Source organism: Coregonus clupeaformis, chromosome 1, assembly GCF_020615455.1.
Source record: "Coregonus clupeaformis isolate EN_2021a chromosome 1, ASM2061545v1, whole genome shotgun sequence".
NCBI classification, from domain to species: Eukaryota; Metazoa; Chordata; class Actinopteri; order Salmoniformes; family Salmonidae; genus Coregonus; species Coregonus clupeaformis.
The window spans coordinates 26,409,453-26,430,331 of NC_059192.1; the positions used below are offsets into that span (position 1 = coordinate 26,409,453).

The 20,879-nt window shown below is 41.6% G+C and overlaps 1 protein-coding gene across 1 annotated transcript in view; it reads right to left on the minus strand.

Moving 5' to 3' along the window:
• The window catches only part of LOC121564177 (kelch domain-containing protein 1), a 36,805-nt gene extending 31,236 nt beyond the window's left edge, over positions 1-5,569 (minus strand). The window contains exons 1-3 of the mRNA XM_041875675.2: positions 5,293-5,569; positions 4,271-4,341; positions 3,812-3,929 (exon numbers count right to left, since the gene is read on the minus strand). Of these exons, the coding sequence (XP_041731609.1) occupies positions 3,812-3,929; positions 4,271-4,341; positions 5,293-5,397 (294 nt within the window). The 5' untranslated portion in view covers positions 5,398-5,569. The remainder of the gene's footprint in view (positions 1-3,811; positions 3,930-4,270; positions 4,342-5,292) is intronic.
• Between the last annotated feature and the right edge of the window lie 15,310 nt (positions 5,570-20,879).

The window sequence follows — 20,879 nt, forward strand, 5'->3', positions numbered from 1 at the left end:
AGGGAGGAGGTCAGAGACCAGGCACTGTGGTGCCAGGTCAACAACCTCTCCCCTTAACGTCAGCAAGATAAAGGAGCTGATCGTGGACTACAGGAAACAGAGGGCCGAGCACGCCCCCATTCACATCAATAGGGCTGTAGTGGAGCGGGTTGAGAGTTTAAAGTTCATCGGTGTCCACATCACTAAGGACCTATCATGGTCCAAACACACCAACACAGTCATGAAGAGGGCACGACAACACTTCTTCCCCCTCAGGAAGCTGAAAAGATTTGTCATGGGCCCTCAGATCCTCAAAAGGTTTTACAGCTGCACCATTGAGAGCATCTTGACTGACTGCGTCACTGCATGGTATGGCAACTGCTTGGCATCCGACCGCAAGGTGCTACACAGGGTAGTGCGTACGGCCCAATAAATCACTGGAGCCGACCTCCCTGCCATCCAGGACCTCTATACCAAGCAGTGTCAGAGGAAGGCCCTAAAAATTGTCATAGACTCCAGCCACCCAAGTCATAGACTATTATCTCTGCTACCGCATGGCAAGCGGTACCGGAGCGCCAAGTCTGGGACAAAAGGCTCATGAACAGCTTCTACCCTCAAGCCATAAGACTGCTGAGCAGATAATCAATTGACCCCTACAGTGAGGGAAAACAGTATTTGATCCCCTGCTGATTTTGTACGTTTGCCCACTGACAAAGAAATGATCAGTCTATAATTTTAATGGTAGGTTTATTTGAACAGTGAGAGACAGAATAACAACAACAAAATCCAGAAAGACACATGTCAAAAATATTATAAATTGATTTTGCATTTTAATGAGGGAAATAAGTATTTGACCCCCTCTCAATCAGAAAGATTTCTGGCTCCCAGGTGTCTTTTATACAGGTAACGAGCTGAGATTAGGAGCACACTCTTAAAGGGAGTGCTCCTAATCTCAGTTTATTACCTGTATAAAAGACACCTGTCCACAGAAGCAATCAATCAGATTCCAAACTCTCCACCATGGCCAAGACCAAAGAGCTCTCCAAGGATGTCAGGGACAAGATTGTAAACCTACACAAGGCTGTAATGGGTTACAAGACCATCGTCAAGCAGCTTGGTGAGAAGGTGACAACAGTTTGTGCAATTATTCGCAAATGGAAGAAACACAAAAGAACTGTCAATCTCCCTCTGCCTGGGGCTCCATGCGAGATCTCACCTCGTGGAGTTGCAATGATCATGAGAACGGTGAGGAATCAGCCCAGAACTACACGGGAGGATCTTGTCAATGATCTCAAGGCAGCTGGGACCATAGTCACCAAGAAAACAATTGGTAACACACAACGCCGTGAAGGACTGAAATCCTGCAGCGCCCGCAAGGTCCCCCTGCTCAAGAAAGCACATTTACAGGCCCGTCTGAAGTTTAACAATGAACATCTGAATGATTCAGAGGAGAACTGGGTGAAAGTGTTGTGGTCAGATGAGACCAAAATTGAGCTCTTTGGCATCAACGCAACTCGCCGTGTTTGGAGGAGGAGGAATGCTGCCTATGACCCCAAGAACACCATCCCCACCATCAAACATGGAGGTGGAAACATTATGCTTTGGGGGTGTTTTTCTGATAAGGGGACAGGACAACTTCACCGCATCAAAGGGACGATGGACGGGGCCATGTACCATCAAATCTTGGGTGAGAACCTCCTTCCCTCAGCCAGGGCATTGAAAATGGGTCGTGGATGGGTATTCCAGCATGACAATGACCCAAAACACACGGCCAAGGCAACAAAGGAGTGGCTCAAGAAGAAGCACATTAAGGTCCTGGAGTGGCCTAGCCAGTCTCCAGACCTTAATCCCATAGAAAATCTGTGGAGGGAGCTGAAGGTTCGAGTTGCCAAACGTCAGGCTCGAAACCTTAATGACTTGGAGAAGATCTGCAAAGAGGAGTGGGACAAAATCCCTCCTGAGATGTGTGCAAACCTGGTGGCCAACTACAAGAAACGTCTGACCTCTGATTGCCAACAAGGGTTTTGCCACCAAGTAATATTTTGCAGAGAGGTCAAATACTTATTTGCCTCATTAAAATGCAAATCAATTTATAACATTTTTGACATGCGTTTTTCTGGATTTTTTTGTTGTTATTCTGTCTCTCACTGTTCAAATAAACCTACCATTAAAATTATAGACTGATCATGTCTTTGTTAGTGGGCAAACGTACAACATCAGCAGGGGATCAAATACTTTTTTCCCTCACTGTATATGAATTAATTTTTTGCACTGGCTCTATGCACACTCACTGGACTCTAGCCTCATTATTGTTTTTTTATTGTGTTACTATTTCCCTTTTTTTTGTTGCTAATCTTTGTTACATTTTAACTCTGCATTGTTGGGAAAGGTCTCGTAAGTAAGCATTTCACGGTAAAGTCTACACCGGTTCGGTTGTATTCGCCGCATGTGACAAATAAAATTGGATTTGAACTGCATGTCAACACCCAGGGTCTTCAGGGAATCTTTGATAGACGGGCAATGGACAAGGCCAAACGATTCATAGAGGACCCCACACACAACCTTACCCAATGTTTTGAGCTGCTGCCCTCCAGAAGGAGATATACCGTAAGATAACACTGTTCAGCAAGAATAGGAGCAGGTTAAGTTTTATTCCGATGGCCATCGGGCTGCTGAACAGTGGGACATAGGACAGATGTAGGTCCAATACATGGTCGGACAGTAGGCCGCAGCGACAGTGAATATGTGTGCATTAACTATCCAGTCTTTTCTGCATTCCATGTATTACAGTGTATTGTTTTTGTGTATTTGTATGCAGAATTCACAAAATGAATTTGCATGTAAATGGACAACAAAGTACATCGAATGATATAGCGTGAATTCCACTTAGCAGATCAGAGAGCAAGGTGGAGCTACTACCATATTTCTTATACCTTTCGAATTATTATTAGTGTACTAACAACTACCACGAAAGGTTACTTTTCTTGTTATACCAAAGAAAACATCTATTTAACTTTCCCAAGCCCGGATTTAATAGGCTACCCAGGACCATTTCGAAGTCCCTTCTCACAAAGTCAGCTTCCAATTCACTTCCAAATCGACAAGCAGCCACTTTCTCATGAACACAGTTCATACGAATGACACTAATACATTCCTGTGTCTTTCTGTCTGCACTTCTGTGATATCAAGTTACAGCCCATGCTACTTGGCCATGAGGAAAACAAAACACGTCAGACAGCTTTTGGCCTTTCTTGATTCTCTTAACAGGCCCCTATCAATCACACAATCTGATCTGAGGTCAGTTTCACTTTAACACTTTGTACCTCCAAGGGGAAAAGGATACAGCTGGGTAAAGGCATCCTCATACATAGGTTCGGTTTGCTCCTAGCAGAACTTAGCTAGGAAAAGTGAACGTCTGTGCTTGCATTCTCCCTTAAAATACCTTCGCTTGGAAAACGAGAAAAAAGCAGCAATATTACTGTTTGTCCCTCTTGAGACACTGTAGCAAAAGTACACTTCTTCAAAATAGTCTGAATTAATAACTCAAGAAATCTGTAATTCATTTTGACATTTTTGCCGAGAAGGTCAGCCACGCAATCAATGTTTGGTGCAGTATTCTCAAGTGAAAAAATGTGCATGAAAACTAGTCGTCTGTCTTTGAATGACAACAAACACTTCATTGAAGAATCGCTACTGTTGACCAATCGCAGACAAAGGGGCATAGACTTTGGCTACCGAACTTCGACTACTGAACTGTTTCGACTAGGACGCAAACGGCAAGCCTTAGGGTGACCTGATCCTAGGTCAGTGGGTGGATAATTGCTGTCCTTACCTGGTTGGTGTGTCCGTTGGGGTCACACCCTCCGAACACGTAGAGAGTGCCATTGTGATAAGAACCGCAGGCGCCTGATAAGGCCGGAGGGAGTTCTCCCTCCATCCTCCTCCGCTCCCTGACACATACACACAAACATGCAAATGAAAGCTCAGTAATGCGTGTCTGTCAGGGGGCGGGTAATGTGTATGTCTGGGGGGTAGTGGCATTATCACAAACACAAAAACCGAAATAGGGAAGAGTGATAGCCTATGTTGTTTGCAGGTCTTCTTGTGTACATGCTACAGCACTGCAAACTTGGTCAAGTAAGTTAAGATATTAACGAGCAATAAACAATGAATTACAAAGAATTGTCATAACACAGTGGGCAGGTGAATCAATTCATCTTAGAATAATTGAAAAAAATTAATGACTGAAGAGCTTGAGTCCAACAGGAAACAGACGGTCTCATAATCTTACCATATTCCGCACTCCAAATCGCACAGCCAAATCTCATCACTGGGTAACAGTGTTTCTGTTCCAGAGACTGACTGTCATGGAACATCAGAAAAACAATATCTACCATCAATAAGATAGAGTGCTACACTATTGAAACATTGTAGCAATCATTCACACAATAGGCTAAACCTACTAGTCACAATGGGAATATGAAATATTACAAAAAAAGAAACACAGGGAATATTTTCTAGATGTGAAGACAGTTGAATACAAACAAAAGGTTTGGCAGTGGTAACATGAATAACTACGGAAAAGGTAGCCCAATAATGGACTAAAAGGAGACTAACGTTACTCCTTATTGTCCAAACACATTACATGTTCTGTTTATAGAGGTAAATTGGCTCTGGCAGCTAAAACAACCAAATACTCAATCTAGTGAATAGATGCTCAATTGCGGTACGGCTCTAGAAACATAAAGCCCTCTATTTTCATATCACATCATACATATATATATATATACTGTTTAAACCAGTTTTAATAGTTGTAGCAGATGGTATTTTTGAGTGACAAGTTTGTGGCGTCTGGCTTCTTTACACACAGGTGTTCGGAGACGCAGATTACTAATTAGCATAGGTAGCCTATGCCTCAATCTTCCGTCTGTGTTTTCTGTAAACAAGCGCTGTAACATGGAAATATGGCCGTGTGGGAACCCTATAAAAAGGTGTGTAGTAATTTCACATTTTGTATTACTATTATTTCTCGCTGTCAGTATGAAAGATATGTTCCTCTTGTTTCCAAAACCGTACTACAAGCGATGCGTTTGAAAGTTCAGAACGAGAATCGAGGCTCAGCAAAACTTCCCCGGCTATAAAATGCTATCGCAGTAATATACGATGTAGGCCTACATCACAGCAGATATGCATATCGTGGAGTTGAGAAACCGCTAGGGAAAAAGGTATCTGAACATATTAAATGTGATGCCTATAGCGTTTTGCTGAAATGCGGCTGTTATTTTTTTGGGTACTTTGCCCAGGTAACCTTACCTTACAGCCTCCCCACACATAAAGAACGCTCCCTTCCACGAATGCGGTGTGATCACTCCGCTCCAGCGAGTTCAACATCTCGACACCAGTTCCTGTATTCATCATCAACTGCGACTAAAGAAAGGCAACTGAGTCTCTCTCGTGTTTACTTTCTCCAGATCATAGGAATCCTAATGGCGCTGAGATGGGATGGACTTCTTGCTACATGCAAAGGCAGCCAGAGTGTGAAAACGTGCTACTCAGGATTGATTTGAGCCCCTGGGGCGCGTTTCTATTGTGGAATGTAAATCGTTTCAGAGCATTATGCGACTGGGCGAAGGCCGCCGTTCCAATTGCTTGAATACATCTTCTAAAAAATGTTTTAGGCTATAATACATAAGCTACACTTGAATTGATAGAAATAGACAAATAATACCCTATATTTTAAGTGGTATGGTTTAATGATGCACTTCTAATTGTTTAATTTTGTTAGGCCTATGTAAAAACAAATATAATAATCCTGCTCAGTTTAACAACAGACAAAACACTCTTAAAATATAGGCTACACGTTTTTATGTCTTCTAGTAGCCATTGATTGTAGTAGGCTACAGTTTACAGCAGGGGTGTCAAACGTCCGGCCCGCGGGCCGGATCAGGCCCGCAAACGGGTTTAATCCGGCCAGCGAGATGATTTAAAAAAATAAAATAATAATAATAATAATAATAATAATAATAATAATTTTGTAAAGTATAAAAATGCGCTGCAATTTTTCAATAAAATAAACTGCTGTTCCAATTGCGTCCACTGGATGGCGCAATAGCAATTGTGTTAAGCAAGCAAACTGTTTATACCGGGGCAGAGCAAGTAGGTCAAGCACGTGCAGCCAATGAACTACTTTGTTTTGCCCGCGATATTTATTACGGCTTCTACTTTTAAAATTATGTGCTTTGGCACCCTCATTGCCCCAATATGTCTCTGTCAAAAAAGAGAAAAGTGGACGCAGAGTGCAGAGTGTTCCAAGAAAAATGGTCATCCTATTTATTCACGGAATTGAATGGGAAAGCTGTATGTTTGGTGTGTTCAGAGCATGTTGCAGTGCTGAAAGAATATAACCTTCGTCGCCACTATGTGAGTCTTCATGCCGACAAATATGACAACTTTCAAGGACAGCGGAGATGAGAGAAGGTGAATGAACTGTTGGCGGGTCTGAAGAAACAGCAGTCTGTGTTGACTCACAGCCGAGACATCAGTGACGCTGCAGTGAAAGCTAGCTACCTCATTGCTAATGAAATCGCAGTGGCTTCCAAACCATTTAGTGAGGGTGAATTTGTAAAAACATGCATGATGAAGGCAGCGGAGATTGTGTGCCCTGAAAAGCGGCAGGCTTTTGCAAATATCAGCCTGACAAGAAACACAGTTGCAGTCAGGATTTCCGATCTTTCAGTGGATTTGGACAGCCAGTTGAAGCAAAAAGTAAAGTCATTTATTGCGTTTTCGGTTGCAATTGATGAAAGCACGGACATTACAGATGTTGCACAACTGGCCATTTTCATCCGCGGAGTTGATGACACATTGACCGTCACCGAGGAGTTCGTGGAGTTGGTGCCGATGACAGATACAACGACAGCAGCTGATATTTTTACCGCACTCGTCGGGCGCGCTGGACAGGGTCGGAGTGGACTGGTCCCGCGCTGTCAGCCTGGCTACAGATGGTGCGCCCTCAATGATCGGGGAAAAAAGCAGGCGTTGTGACAAAGTTCAGAGAGAAAGTGCAATCTGCAAATGGAGGACGTGCTTTTTTGACTTTTCACTGTATTTTGCACCAGGAGGCTTTGTGTTGCAAGTCATTAAAGATGGATAACGTCATGAAGGTGGTCATCCAAACTGTTAATTTTATCCGATCCAGAAGCCTGAATCACCGTCAGTTTGACAGCCTTCTCAGAGAGAAAGACCACATCTATTGCCTGCCATACCACACTGAGGTAATATGGTTAAGCCGAGGTGCTGAGGCGTTTCTTTGATTTACGAGAAGAAATTGAACAGTTCATGGAAGAAAAGGGCAAACCAGTGTTAGAATTTCATTCCGCAGAATGGATGCAGGACATTGCATTTATGGTGGATGTTACAGAGCACCTGAATAACTTGAACAAACAGCTGCAAGGGCGCAACAAAGTTGTCACGCAGTATTATGAAAGCATACGTTCTTTCAAGTTGAAGCTGTCATTGTGGGAGACGCAACTTGCCGGTGGTGATGCAGCTCACTTCCCCTGTCTGAAAAATGTGTGCGCGACCCAACATGTGGCAGACATGAAGCGGTTCAAAGATAAAATAACGGGACTGTTACGGGAGTTTGAGCAACGCTTTCAGATTTATGTTTATATGTTTTTATGTTGATGTGCTATTGTTTTTAATTGATTTTATTTTATTTGTATATTTAACCTATTCTTGACTCTGTGGTTCTTGCACTTGTTTGGGGAACAGGATTTCATTATTTTTATCTACATTTCTGCCTGAGAAATGACACCCTGATATAGTTCTGTGATCTGTGATATACTTCTGTGAATCACTGAGGCATTGTGTGTTTGTGTGTTCTTTGTCCTCAGACCTTTCAAATAACTTGAGGTGTTTTATGATTAATAGTGATGTTGTGCTTTTGGACACTGTCCTCAGGCTCCAGCTTTATGTTTATATGTTTTTATGTTGATGTGCTATTGTTTTTAATTGTTTTTATTTTATTTGTATATTTAACCTATTCTTGACTCTGTGGTTCTTGCACTTGTTTGGGGAACAGGATTTCATTATTTTTATCTACATTTCTGCCTGAGAAATGACACCCTGATATAGTTCTGTGATCTGTGAAACAGTTCTGTTAATCACTGAGGCATTGTGTGTTTGTGTGTTCTTTTTCTTTAGAATTTTCAAATAAACTTGATGTGTTTTATGATTAATAGTGATGTTGTGCTTGTACTATTTTGGACACACTGTCCTCAGGCTCCAGCTTTATGTTGTATGTTGATCGTATTAAAACAAAGAAAACAATCTGAAGTTGTTGTTTTTAAGTTATATATACCATGATTTTTCCGGTCCGGCCCACTTGGGAATAGATTTTCCTCCATGTGGCCCCTGAGCTAAAATGAGTTTGACACCCCTGGTTTACAGTGTTTCTCAACCTCTGGTCTGTGGGCTTGCACCGATTCCTGGGCTGTTGCTAACTGGTCCCTCGGATGGTTGGCTGAGCTGACACTGATTAAGTAAGTTCTCAAGCTTCCCATCTCTGGTACATGAAGGGCAATTAATCAAATGGCCAGCCGGACTATTTACATTGGGTTAGGGTTTGTGTTACATTGTGTTACATTTTTTAAACTTTAGTTTATTTGGTAAATATTTTCTTACCTCTTTCTTGAACTGCATTGTTGGTTAAGGGCTTGTAAGTAAGCATTTCATGGTAAGGTCTACACCTGTTGTATTCGGCGCATGTGATAAATAAAGTTTGATTTGATTTATGTTACACACCCTACACCGCATATTTGGTGGACCTTTTGGGGATGATGCAGTCCCCCCCCCAGTGGCAGTTCGTGTGACTCTGCTATTTTGGTCAGAGCAGAGTTTGGAGACATTGTACTTTATAGTGCTGTATGCTGACATTCTCTACTCTTTTGCATGCTACTCACTCATTAATGCCAGTGCACGTGTGGATTCAATCTATAGCTGCTGTGTGAACATGACCAGAGGACCACGAGCCTCGCACACTACGGCCGAACCTTGACACTACTGTGAACCAGATTGAACCAGAGAGGAGGCCTTTTGGGGTACTGCGAGGGTGAAGCTCATTCCCCCTTCCCTTAGTTAAGTAGCCTACACCTCTCTCATTTTATCTGCACCAGTAGCCAATGAAAACCGGAGCGAATTCCATATAGCCATTGGACTGCAATCGACAAGACATTGTGGATTATAGCTACTATTCTGGCTCAACACTCCCAGCTCACATTTGAACTATTGAATTGAATTGCCCCCTGCTGGCTTTGGCTACAACAAAACGTTCTGCACAAGCATTTCACTACACCCGCAATAACATCTGCTAAACACGTGTATGTGACAAATAAAATCTGATTTGATTTTAAAAACGTAGCTTTACCCTTTTTATCATTTTGGACTTGTCCAATTGGAACTTTTAGATATTGTTAAAATAAAGATTACTGTGTGTGTAGCCGATATGAAATGGCTAGTTAGCGGTGCACGCTAGTAGCGTTCAACTGGTGATGTCACCCACTCTTGAGACCTTGAGGTAGTTGTTTCCCTTGCTCTGCAAGGGCTGTGGCTTTTGTGGAGCGCTAGGTAACGATGCTTCGTGGGTGACTATTGTCGTTGTGTTCAGAGGGTCCCTGGGTCAATCCCAGGTTGCAATTTATATTCCAAATAAATCAATTAATTGACTGGTCTAGCACCTTTTTAAAAAATACTTTGTAAAAAAATAAACACCTGAAAACTCACTTTGAGAGTCCAGACAGAAGGAACCAGACAGAGGGAATATTCATAAAGACTGAACACATCTCAATTTTCATTAAAAGGTGTTAGTTGGAAGACAGAAAGTTATATTTTAACTTCTGTAAAGATGACATACCCTCATAGGTCAGTCTACTCACTAGAGCCCCTAGTACCCAGAACTACACTGCTCAAAAAAATAAAGGGAACACTTAAACAACACAATGTAACTCCAAGTCAATCACACCTCTGTGAAATCAAACTGTCCACTTAGGAAGCAACACTGATTGACAATAAATTTCACATGCTGTTGTGCAAATGGAATAGACAACAGGTGGAAATTAGGGGCAATTAGCAAGACACCCCCAATAAAGGACTGGTTTTGCAGGTGGTGACCACAGACCACTTCTCAGTTCCTATGCTTCCTGGCTGATGTTTTGGTCACTTTTGAATGCTGGCGGTGCTTTCACTCTAGTGGTAGCATGAGACAGAGTCTACAACCCACACAAGTGGCTCAGGTAGTGCAGCTCATCCAGGATGGCACATCAATGCGAGCTGTGGCAAGAAGGTTTGCTGTGTCTGTCAGCGTAGTGTCCAGAGCATGGAGGCGCTACCAGGAGACAGGCCAGTACATCAGGAGACGTGGAGGAGGCCGTAGGAGGGCAACAACGCAGCAGCAGGACTGCTACCTCCGCCTTTGTGCAAGGAGGAGCAGGAGGAGCACTGCCAGAGCCCTGCAAAATGACCCACCGCAAATTCGCCACTGGCGCCATGTGCTCTTCACAGATGAAAGCAGGTTCACACTGAGCACATGTGACAGACGTGACAGAGTCTGGAGACGCCGTGGAGAACGTTCTGCTGCCTACAACATCCTCCAGCATGACCGGTTTGGCGGTGGGTCAGTCATGGTGTGGGGTGGCATTTCTTTGGGGGGCCGCACAGCCCTCCATGTGCTCGCCAGAGGTAGCCTGACTGCCATTAGGTACCGAGATGAGATCCTCAGACCCCTTGTGAGACCATATGCTGGTGCGGTTAGCCCTGGGTTCCTCCTAATGCAAGACAATGCTAGACCTCATGTGGCTGGAGTGTGTCAGCAGTTCCTGCAAGAGGAAGGCATTGATGCTATGGACTTGCCCGCCCGTTCCCCAGACCTGAATCCAATTGAGCACATCTGGGACATCATGTCTGGCTCCATCCACCAACGCCACGTTGCACCACAGACTGTCCAGGAGTTGGCGGATGCTTTAGTCCAGGTCTGGGAGGAGATCCCTCAGGAGACCATCCGCCACCTCATCAGGAGCATGCCCAGGCGTTGTAGGGAGGTCATACAGGCACGTGGAGGCCACACACACTACTGAGCCTCATTTTGACTTGTTTTAAGGACATTACATCAAAGTTGGATCAGCCTGTAGTGTGGTTTTCCACTTTAATTTTGAGGGTGTTAAGTTGCGTCAATTCAAATCTGGTATTGGAACAAAAAGAGGTCAATACACGTCTTCTAAAATAGACTAGTATTTTAATTAATGCAAAACACTTCAATGGTAAATATGATGTTCGTATATACGGGTCCACTGAAATACCACGCAGGGTAGTCAGAGAACTGGTCCATTGTTATAAGTTCTTCTTTAAATACTCTGACAGAGATAGTTCCCCCTCCCTGCTGGCCTATCAGAGTAGAGACTGAGCGTGGTTTAGACTTACTCAGCCTATCGTTGGCGAACAGGCTGGTCCCAGCCCCTTGGCGCTTCACTGTTGCCAGGTGTCAGTTGTTTTCTCCACAACTTGTCTCGAGTCAGCAACCCCAGACACAGTTTGTAGCAGAACACATGTCCTTGAGCGGTCTAACAAAGAGGCAGTGTGTGTGTATGTGAGACACAAGCCTTATCTCAGCCTACCCCCTAATAGTTCCCCACATTAATCACAGCTTGTTATGTTAAACAGTCTATATCAGTACAGCACAAACCTATTATGTTTAATCATTAATGCTTTCTTATTAAGCTAATAGCACATCTAAAATATAAGATAATAATTTCCCACAATCCCCATTTTCACACCCACTGGTTGTGAACCCAAAATAAGAAAACCCAAAATAAGAAATTTCTGGGAAATTTAGGATTCCCCTTTTGACACCCACTAGGGTGTCACTCATTAAAATACAATACAAACAAAAAGAATCACACTTTTATTAATAGGCAATATAATGATAATAAAAAAGGCCTTCAGTCCTTCCATCTGCACCCAACTTGTACTAGGTTGGCTACCAGTCACCCAGGAACTTTAAACCTTCACATAAGGAAAGACAAATATTCACAATGGTTAACTTGATTAATAAAGCATAAAACACAAACAGAGAAGTACATTTTGGTCCCCTTTAGACACCCTCTAGGTTGTCACTCCACCACCTCACCAATAGCAAGGGTCATCCTTTGTCAACCCCATCTCAGTGTCTGCATCCCCTTCTTGAGCCCCTAGGAGGGGCATCATACCAGCCGTATGCACGACATCTGCAACAGACTTTCTCAAACAAGGAATTACACAGGCAGTACAGCACATTAATATTAGAAACACAACTACTAGGGTCAGAAATCCAGTGTCCACCAATGATGCAAACTTACCAAACCACTCCCCCAACCAGGAGAACAGTCCGTTTCCCTCCATTCCAGCCATGCTCTTCATTTCAGCTGATAGTTTATCTAAACCAACTAGGGCTTTAGAGATCCTCCCATCAGGACTGGTATTGTTAGGGATAAATGTACAACAATGGCTTACCATTCTATAGACACCACCCCTTTCTGCCTGATCTAGAGCCAACCTCTTTTTACTAAGTCATAGGAGTGAGATGGCGGATAATTGTTCAAAAGATCCCTTCTGTTGCATCCCTAGTCCAGCCAATAAATCGTTGTTGGTCGTAATAGATATAATTAATCCAATTCACAATTTTGTTTATTGTCACCCACCAAAAGAACGTGGTAGTAAACCCTTCCCCTAATTGTTTCATAGCTCGGTATCCATCCGATACCCCCCTTGGTATCCCAATCGCATCCATCTAAATAGGGCTATTCTCCTTCTTGTTAAAACTCCTCCTACATCTGTTTAATCCTTGGTTCCTGGTGACTAATTCTAACTAGCTGAACCAGTAGAACCAGGGCGCACGTATCTAGCCACCCTTTTGGAATTCTCTGCCTTACACTGCCTTTACTGGCACACACCCACCACACATCGGTTACAGGGGCTGTAAGGTTTAGAATTCTCTCCTGTGCTTCCAAACTTAAGTCTGTCACATTACTACTATCTCCAATTGATAATTGGTGATGTCTTTATTTCTCTTTACACCCCCCTGGATGTTCAGTCCCCCTCGGTCTCATATCCCCATCCCCAAGTGTGTTTAAACACTTGAATCTAGGAACAATCCGCCGTGGGGTCCGAACACGAATATAATAGGATTTTTATAATCCCAATTTGCTTATTGACATGTACCCCACCCGTTGGCTACGTCCCTAACCCTTATTTTGAATCTGACAGTCTGCCCTTCTCTGACTCCCATTTTGTAGGCCACTCGTCCTTGACGGTCAGTATGTCGGGTCGCTTCTCTTCTCTTTTACTTCTTAACAATGGAAAGGGCATAGCACAATTTGTGATGGATCTTGACATATCAAGACCATTACCGAGACTATGATGCAACTCAAGTTATCCATATTCCCAAAAACCGCCAACCCTCTCCTGTCCTCAGTCTTTCTGCTTGGTACTACCCCATACTCACACCCTGAGAACACACTACAGTGATGATAGGTCGGGGTAGGAGATCTTCATTAACATAGGTGATCCACAGACCCTATTGGTCCAGTTCTTCTCTCTAACTCTGCATGTGTTCAATGGTGCTTGTATGTGTTCTTACCTTTTTGCAGTGGGTAACGTGGACCCAGGTTGCTCTTTCTGCTATTCTAATGGCAAAGGCAGTGACCAATATAACCTGATAGGGCCCTTCTCAACAGGTCTGCTTCCAGTTTTTCTTCTTTAGGGACTGGATGCTCACCAGTCACCTGGTTAGATAGAGTGGGTCACCTTCTCCTTTAGTTCACCTGTGGGGCACAAAACCTCTGACATACGGGTGTGGTTAATAAACTATCTTCACACGTGTTCAGCTCTCAATTTCTATTTCTGACTGCATTCTCTTTCTAGACTGTATTTTTTTTAAAGTATTTTGTCCTCTCCTTCGTATATATTTATTATTTAATCCTACCATCTCCTATAATCCTACCATCCCCCTTTTGACACATGTTTTGCCCATGTGTCAATATTACCACCTACCTAAACAATCACTTAGGTAATATTGGTAATTTATCATCCAATTGCCATCCCTTATTTTTGTATTTTTTTTAGACTGTCCCTTGCTTCTTTATTGCTCCTCCCACTTCCTTTGTCTTTTATGGCGACTAAATTAGACTTTCATTCAGTTCAGAATCAATAGTAATCCAATCAATCAATCCCTTATCTTGTAAAAACACTCATGTTTAGTTTAAACTCTGTTCTACCCCGGCTCTCCCGGGCTTGACCTGAAGACTGATGGTTGGACATGACAGGTCCATAATTAAATCTTTCAAACCTAACACAAACCCCCTAAATTTAACATAACAACCCTTTATAACCATCATACTAGGTGTGTTGTTTTTTATTTGAAAAACCCAATTTGAAAAACAACCACAAATAGCCAGGCCCCACTTGATTTTGTAGCTCACTTTTATGACCTAAATACTGCCTAACTTCACTACTGCTCCCCCTAGCCCTGGGCAACATTCCAATGAGATAAGCTCATCTCTTTCTCCTGGTTATACATTTTGTTAACCTTCAATTACCATCAGTAATCTAAAGATGGTAGTACACACAAAACATGATACAGATATCCCCAGTCCTAACCCATCAATAATTGTTTGTATCAATCTAATTCCTCATAACTAATCCATAAAACCACTCAAAATTCCTCGAGTATACAATGATTATTTAATTGATTACCCTAAATCTGCTACATGTGATCTCATCTCAAATGATCCATTATCAATTATTTGATCAACCCCCTAGGAAAATCTGTCTCCCCTTCTATTGTTCCTGTCCCCCCTGTAAATGTCATATTTCATTTTTTAGCCAATACAATCACGGTTACATCAAATGTTCCCTCCTTTGTTACAGTTGAAGCAATCTACCTCCCCCGCTGTAGCCTTCACTTTTCCCTGCCTTTTACCCGCTATTTCCCCAAGAGTGGCCATTAGGTACTCTGCTCCTTTCTGCTCTTTCTTGGCTCTGTCCTGTCTGTTATTCTGCTCATGATGGATTGCATGTCTCTCTGAGGCTATTACACAATTCAGTTATTTTTACCTTTATATTCCCAATTTACTATTACTTTAATCATTGCAACCTGTTGCATTGATGTTCTTAAAATATAAACCTATTGTTTAATAACTTCATACTTATAACCAATGTTTATTCAATCCATCATCCTAATAGTAAAAACGATATCCCATTGTTCATGTAATGAAACCAAAATATTTTTTAGAATTCACCACTTATTCTCATACACCACTGGTGTTACCCAACCTATACAATAAAGTAATAACCATTAGACTTCGTCAAAGAAATGCTTTTCATTCAACTATTAAAACTTCTGCTCGATCTAGTCAATCAAGTACAACCCTTTTACCCGGGAACTAGAATCATAGATTATTTTCCTTTGTCCTCAACTTAAATAATTTTCACAGCTCTATCGCCATTTCAGTTCGCTATTCAATTTCTTTAACTGTTCTCTCTGATTAGGCCCTTATTAATAAAACAAATATTTTCTATCGTTGATAAGCATACATTTAATGATATTCATATCATTTGAACTATCTCTCACCCCTCCCCTTGCTCCTTCCTACACAACGGGGAAGGCGCGGGGACCTTGTAACATATTTTCATAGACCTTTCTAGAATACTTCTACTTAAGCTATCTAATTCAACCTTTCACATTTCTCAATCCACGTAGTAATCTAGGTCTATAGCCCCAATGTGAAAGCTTTACCCTCTGTCCCTACCTGTGTTTGAACCAGGGACCCTTTACATACATTGCCAGTCACCCCACACATTCCGCGATGCTTTCAAAGTAAATACTTCCAGTTCATAGAGCAAGTGACATCACCAAATGAAAACCACACTAGCTCTCACCTCATTCAGCATCACAAAAAACTCTCTCTCCCTTCACCCATTCCCTATTGAATAAGTGAGTCTTTCTATGTAACGCCAACCACGCTACAAATCTTCCATTCAACATCAACAAACCAAATACTCAGTAGTATCCGGTCACCACCCATACCAGCTGCCGAATTCACTCATACACACAGACCCCACCCCATGCCACCGAAATGCCCAACAAAACAGAATAGTTCAATGGAGCCCCCTATCGGCTCTCCACTATTTATACATTACTTCCATAACCACACCAGTCATGGTCCAATCACCCATCAAACCCCATCACATGATCAAACAACGGCACAACCTTAAACTCCTATGGGGTGTTGTCCGTTTTTCGTTTAAATTTGTAATATTCGTCCGTTACTTAATTATTTAAAGTACGTCTATCTATTTATTTAAATCAAATTATTCCCACCTAATTAGTTAAAGTCGGTGCATATTTATATTTCAACGATAAACCAAATTATTTCAGTCTAATTATTTAACCAGTATTTTGCAGGGTCAAACATCAAACGTTAAATTAAATAATAAACCAAATTGCTTCAACTTAATTATTTAAAACCAGTATTATGTTATTTCAAACACCAACGTTACAGTTTAATTATATCAGTTCAATACATTTCAATTTAGTTAAATTGACTATTCATTATCTTTACATTTACATTGTCAAATTCTACCTCGCCTACTATCCTCGTCCCTATCTAAAAAATACTCAGCTGAACCTAGCCGTACCCTCGCAGTTACGGACCTTGCCAGTCGCTAGTATTATCAAAAATTTCCCGAACCTAGCCGTACCCTCGACGTTACGGACCTTGCCGGTGTAATTCTTCTAACCTAGCTGTACCCTCGTAGTTACGAACCTTGCCGGTGTAATTCTTCGAACCTAACCGTACCCTCGTAGTTACGAACCTTGCCGATAGCAATTACTAAGTCAATTACTCCCTGTATCTTCGAACCTAGCCGTACCCTTGCAGTTATGGACCTTGCCGGTAGAACAATACTCTATGGTACCATGGTTTAACATCACATTCACCAAAGGTTTGCATGTCACAATATTGTGCTTATCTACTCATAATAATTCATATAATAATTCATAATTTAGTTCACTTACATCAAACAGGTGTTTCACAAAATTAATTTGGATAAAGCCAATGTGCAGAACTTTAGTTATATAACAATAGGTGTCTGCTTACCTGTTTTTAGTAGTCCGGACTCTTTGTGAAACACACCGTCCAATGACAGAGATGTCCAATGGGCCGGACAATACCCAGCGAAGTCCCTCTACCAGATCACGTCGGTGGTCACCAATTGTTAAGTTGCGTCAATTCAAATCTGGTATTGGAACAAAAAGAGGTCAATACACGTCTTCTAAAATAGACTAGTATTTTAATTAATGCAAAACACTTCAAAACACACAAAGCAATTTAGGTCAAAAGAGTTTATACTAAGAAAGGAAATAGAAAGTCTAACACAGGGGTGTCAAACTCATTTTAGCTCAGGGGCCACATGGAGGAAAATCTATTCCCAAGTGGGCCGGACCGGAAAAATCATGGTATATATAACTTAAAAACAACAACTTCAGATTGTTTTCTTTGTTTTAATACGATCAACATACAACATAAAGCTGGAGCCTGAGGACAGTGTGTCCAAAATAGTACAAGCACAACATCACTATTAATCATAAAACACATCAAGTTTATTTGAAAATTCTAAAGAAAAAGAACACACAAACACACAATGCCTCAGTGATTAACAGAACTGTTTCACAGATCACAGAACTATATCAGGGTGTCATTTCTCAGGCAGAAATGTAGATAAAAATAATGAAATCCTGTTCCCCAAACAAGTGCAAGAACCACAGAGTCAAGAATAGGTTAAATATACAAACAATTAAAATCAATTAAAAACAATAGCACATCAACATAAAAACATAAAGCTGGAGCCTGAGGACAGTGTCCAAAAGCACAACATCACTATTAATCATAAAACACCTCAAGTTATTTGAAAGTTCTGAGGACAAAGAACACACAAACACACAATGCCTCAGTGATTCACAGAAGTATATCACAGATCACAGAACTATATCAGGGTGTCATTTCTCAGGCAGAAATGTAGATAAAAATAATGAAATCCTGTTCCCCAAACAAGTGCAAGAACCACAGAGTCAAGAATAGGTTAAATATACAAATAAAATAAAATCAATTTAAAAACAATAGCACATCAACATAAAAACATATAAACATAAATCTGAAAGCGTTGCTCAAACTCCCGTAACAGTCCCGTTATTTTATCTTTGAACCGCTTCATGTCTGCCACATGTTGGGTCGCGCACACATTTTTCAGACAGGGGAAGTGAGCTGCATCACCACCGGCAAGTTGCGTCTCCCACAATGACAGCTTCAACTTGAAAGAACGTATGCTGTCATAATACTGCGTGACAACTTTGTTGCGCCCTTGCAGCTGTTTGTTCAAGTTATTCAGGTGCTCTGTAACATCCACCATAAATGTAATGTCCTGCATCCATTCTGCGGAATGAAATTCTAACACTGGTTTGCCCTTTTCTTCCATGAACTGTTCAATTTCTTCTCGTAAATCAAAGAAACGCCTCAGCACAGCACCTCGGCTTAACCATCTTACCTCAGTGTGGTATGGCATGCCATAGATGTGGTCTTTCTCTCTGAGAAGGCTGTCAAACTGACGGTGATTCAGGCTTCTGGATCGGATGAAATTAACAGTTTGGATGACCACCTTCATGACGTTATCCATCTTTAATGACTTGCAACACAAAGCCTCCTGGTGCAAAATACAGTGAAAAGTCAAAAAATCACGTCCTCCATTTGCAGATTGCACTTTCTCTCTGAACTTTGTCACAACGCCTTTTTTCCCGATCATTGAGGGCGCACCATCTGTAGCCAGGCTGACAGCGCGGGACCAGTCCACTCCGACCCTGTCCAGCGCGCCGACGAGTGCGGTAAAAATATCAGCTGCTGTCGTTGTATCTGTCATCGGCACCAACTCCACGAACTCCTCGGTGACGGTCAATGTGTCATCAACTCCGCGGATGAAAATGGCCAGTTGTGCAACATCTGTAATGTCCGTGCTTTCATCAATTGCAACCGAAAACGCAATAAATGACTTTACTTTTTGCTTCAACTGGCTGTCCAAATCCACTGAAAGATCTGAAATCCTGACTGCAACTGTGTTTCTTGTCAGGCTGATATTTGCAAAAGCCTGCCGCTTTTCAGGGCACACAATCTCCGCTGCCTTCATCATGCATGTTTTTACAAATTCACCCTCACTAAATGGTTTTGAAGCCACTGCGATTTCATTAGCAATGAGGTAGCTAGCTTTCACTGCAGCGTCACTGATGTCTCAGCTGTGAGTCAACACAGACTGCTGTTTCTTCAGACCCGCCAACAGTTCTTTCACCTTCTCTCATCTCCGCTGTCCTTGAAAGTTGTCATATTTGTCGGCATGAAGACTCACATAGTGGCGACGAAGGTTATATTCTTTCAGCACTGCAACATACTCTGAACACACCAAACATACAGCTTTCCCATTCAATTCCGTGAATAAATAGGATGACCATTTTTCTTGGAACACTCTGCACTCTGCGTCCACTTTTCTCTTTTTTGACAGAGACATATTGGGGCAATGAGGGTGCCAAAGCACATAATTTTAAAAGTAGAAGCCGTAATAAATATCGCGGGCAAAACAAAGTAGTTCATTGGCTGCACGTGCTTGACCTACTTGCTCTGCCCCGGTATAAACAGTTTGCTTGCTTAACACAATTGCTATTGCGCCATCCAGTGGACGCAATTGGAACAGCAGTTTATTTTATAGAAAAATTGCAGCGCATTTTTATACTTTACAAAATTATTATTATTATTATTAATATTATTTTTATTTTATTTTTTTATCATCTCGCGGGCCGGATTAAACCCGTTTGCGGGCCTGATCCGGCCCGCGGGCCGGACGTTTGACACCCCTGGTCTAACAGAACAGATAGATGGCAATAAAAACTGTAACATAGAGGCTCAGAATAAATTAGAGAAAAAACTAAAAGAAATGGAGAAACTTATTCAAGAAAGATCAAGTGTAATATATTATAAAAATAAAGCAAACTGGATCGAATATGGGGATAAATGCACAAAATTCTTTTTCAATCTTCAACATAGGAATGCTACCAAAAATAACTTAATGAAACTGGTTACAATTGACGGAGTCACCCATAATTCACCAAATGATATTTTGAAGGAAGAAACAAAGTACTTTAAGCATATGTTTTCTTTTCAGTCGCCTCCATCTCCTCTAACAGAAGCTAATTGTAGAGATTTTTTTCTATTGATAATGTCAAATTAACAGCCACACAGAAAGACTCATGTGAAGGTGAAATTACAGAGGAGGAACTTCTGGATGCAATTAAAGACTTTAAGTCTGGGAAAACTCCAGGGTTGGATGGCATACCAGTCAAGGTATACCAAACCTTTTTTGATATACTAAGAGGACCGTTATTAGCATGTTTTAACCACTCCTATGTAAATGGTAGATTATCTGACACTCAAGAAGAAGGTCTGATCTCATTATTACTGAAACAGGATACAAGTGGAAAATATAAAGATCCAGTCCATTTACAAAATTGGAGGCCCCTTACACTTCAGTGTTGTGATGCAAAAATCCTAGCAAAATGTATAGCGCATAGAATTAAAAAGGTATTGTCGGATATTATTCATTCTAATCAGACAGGTTTTTTACATGGAAGATACATTGGAGATAATATAAGGCAAGTATTGGAAACAATAGAACACTATGGAAAATGTGGGATACCAGGCCTGCTATTCATAGCAGACTTCGAAAAGGCATTTGATAAAGTTCGACTGGGGTTTATATATAAATGCCTGGAG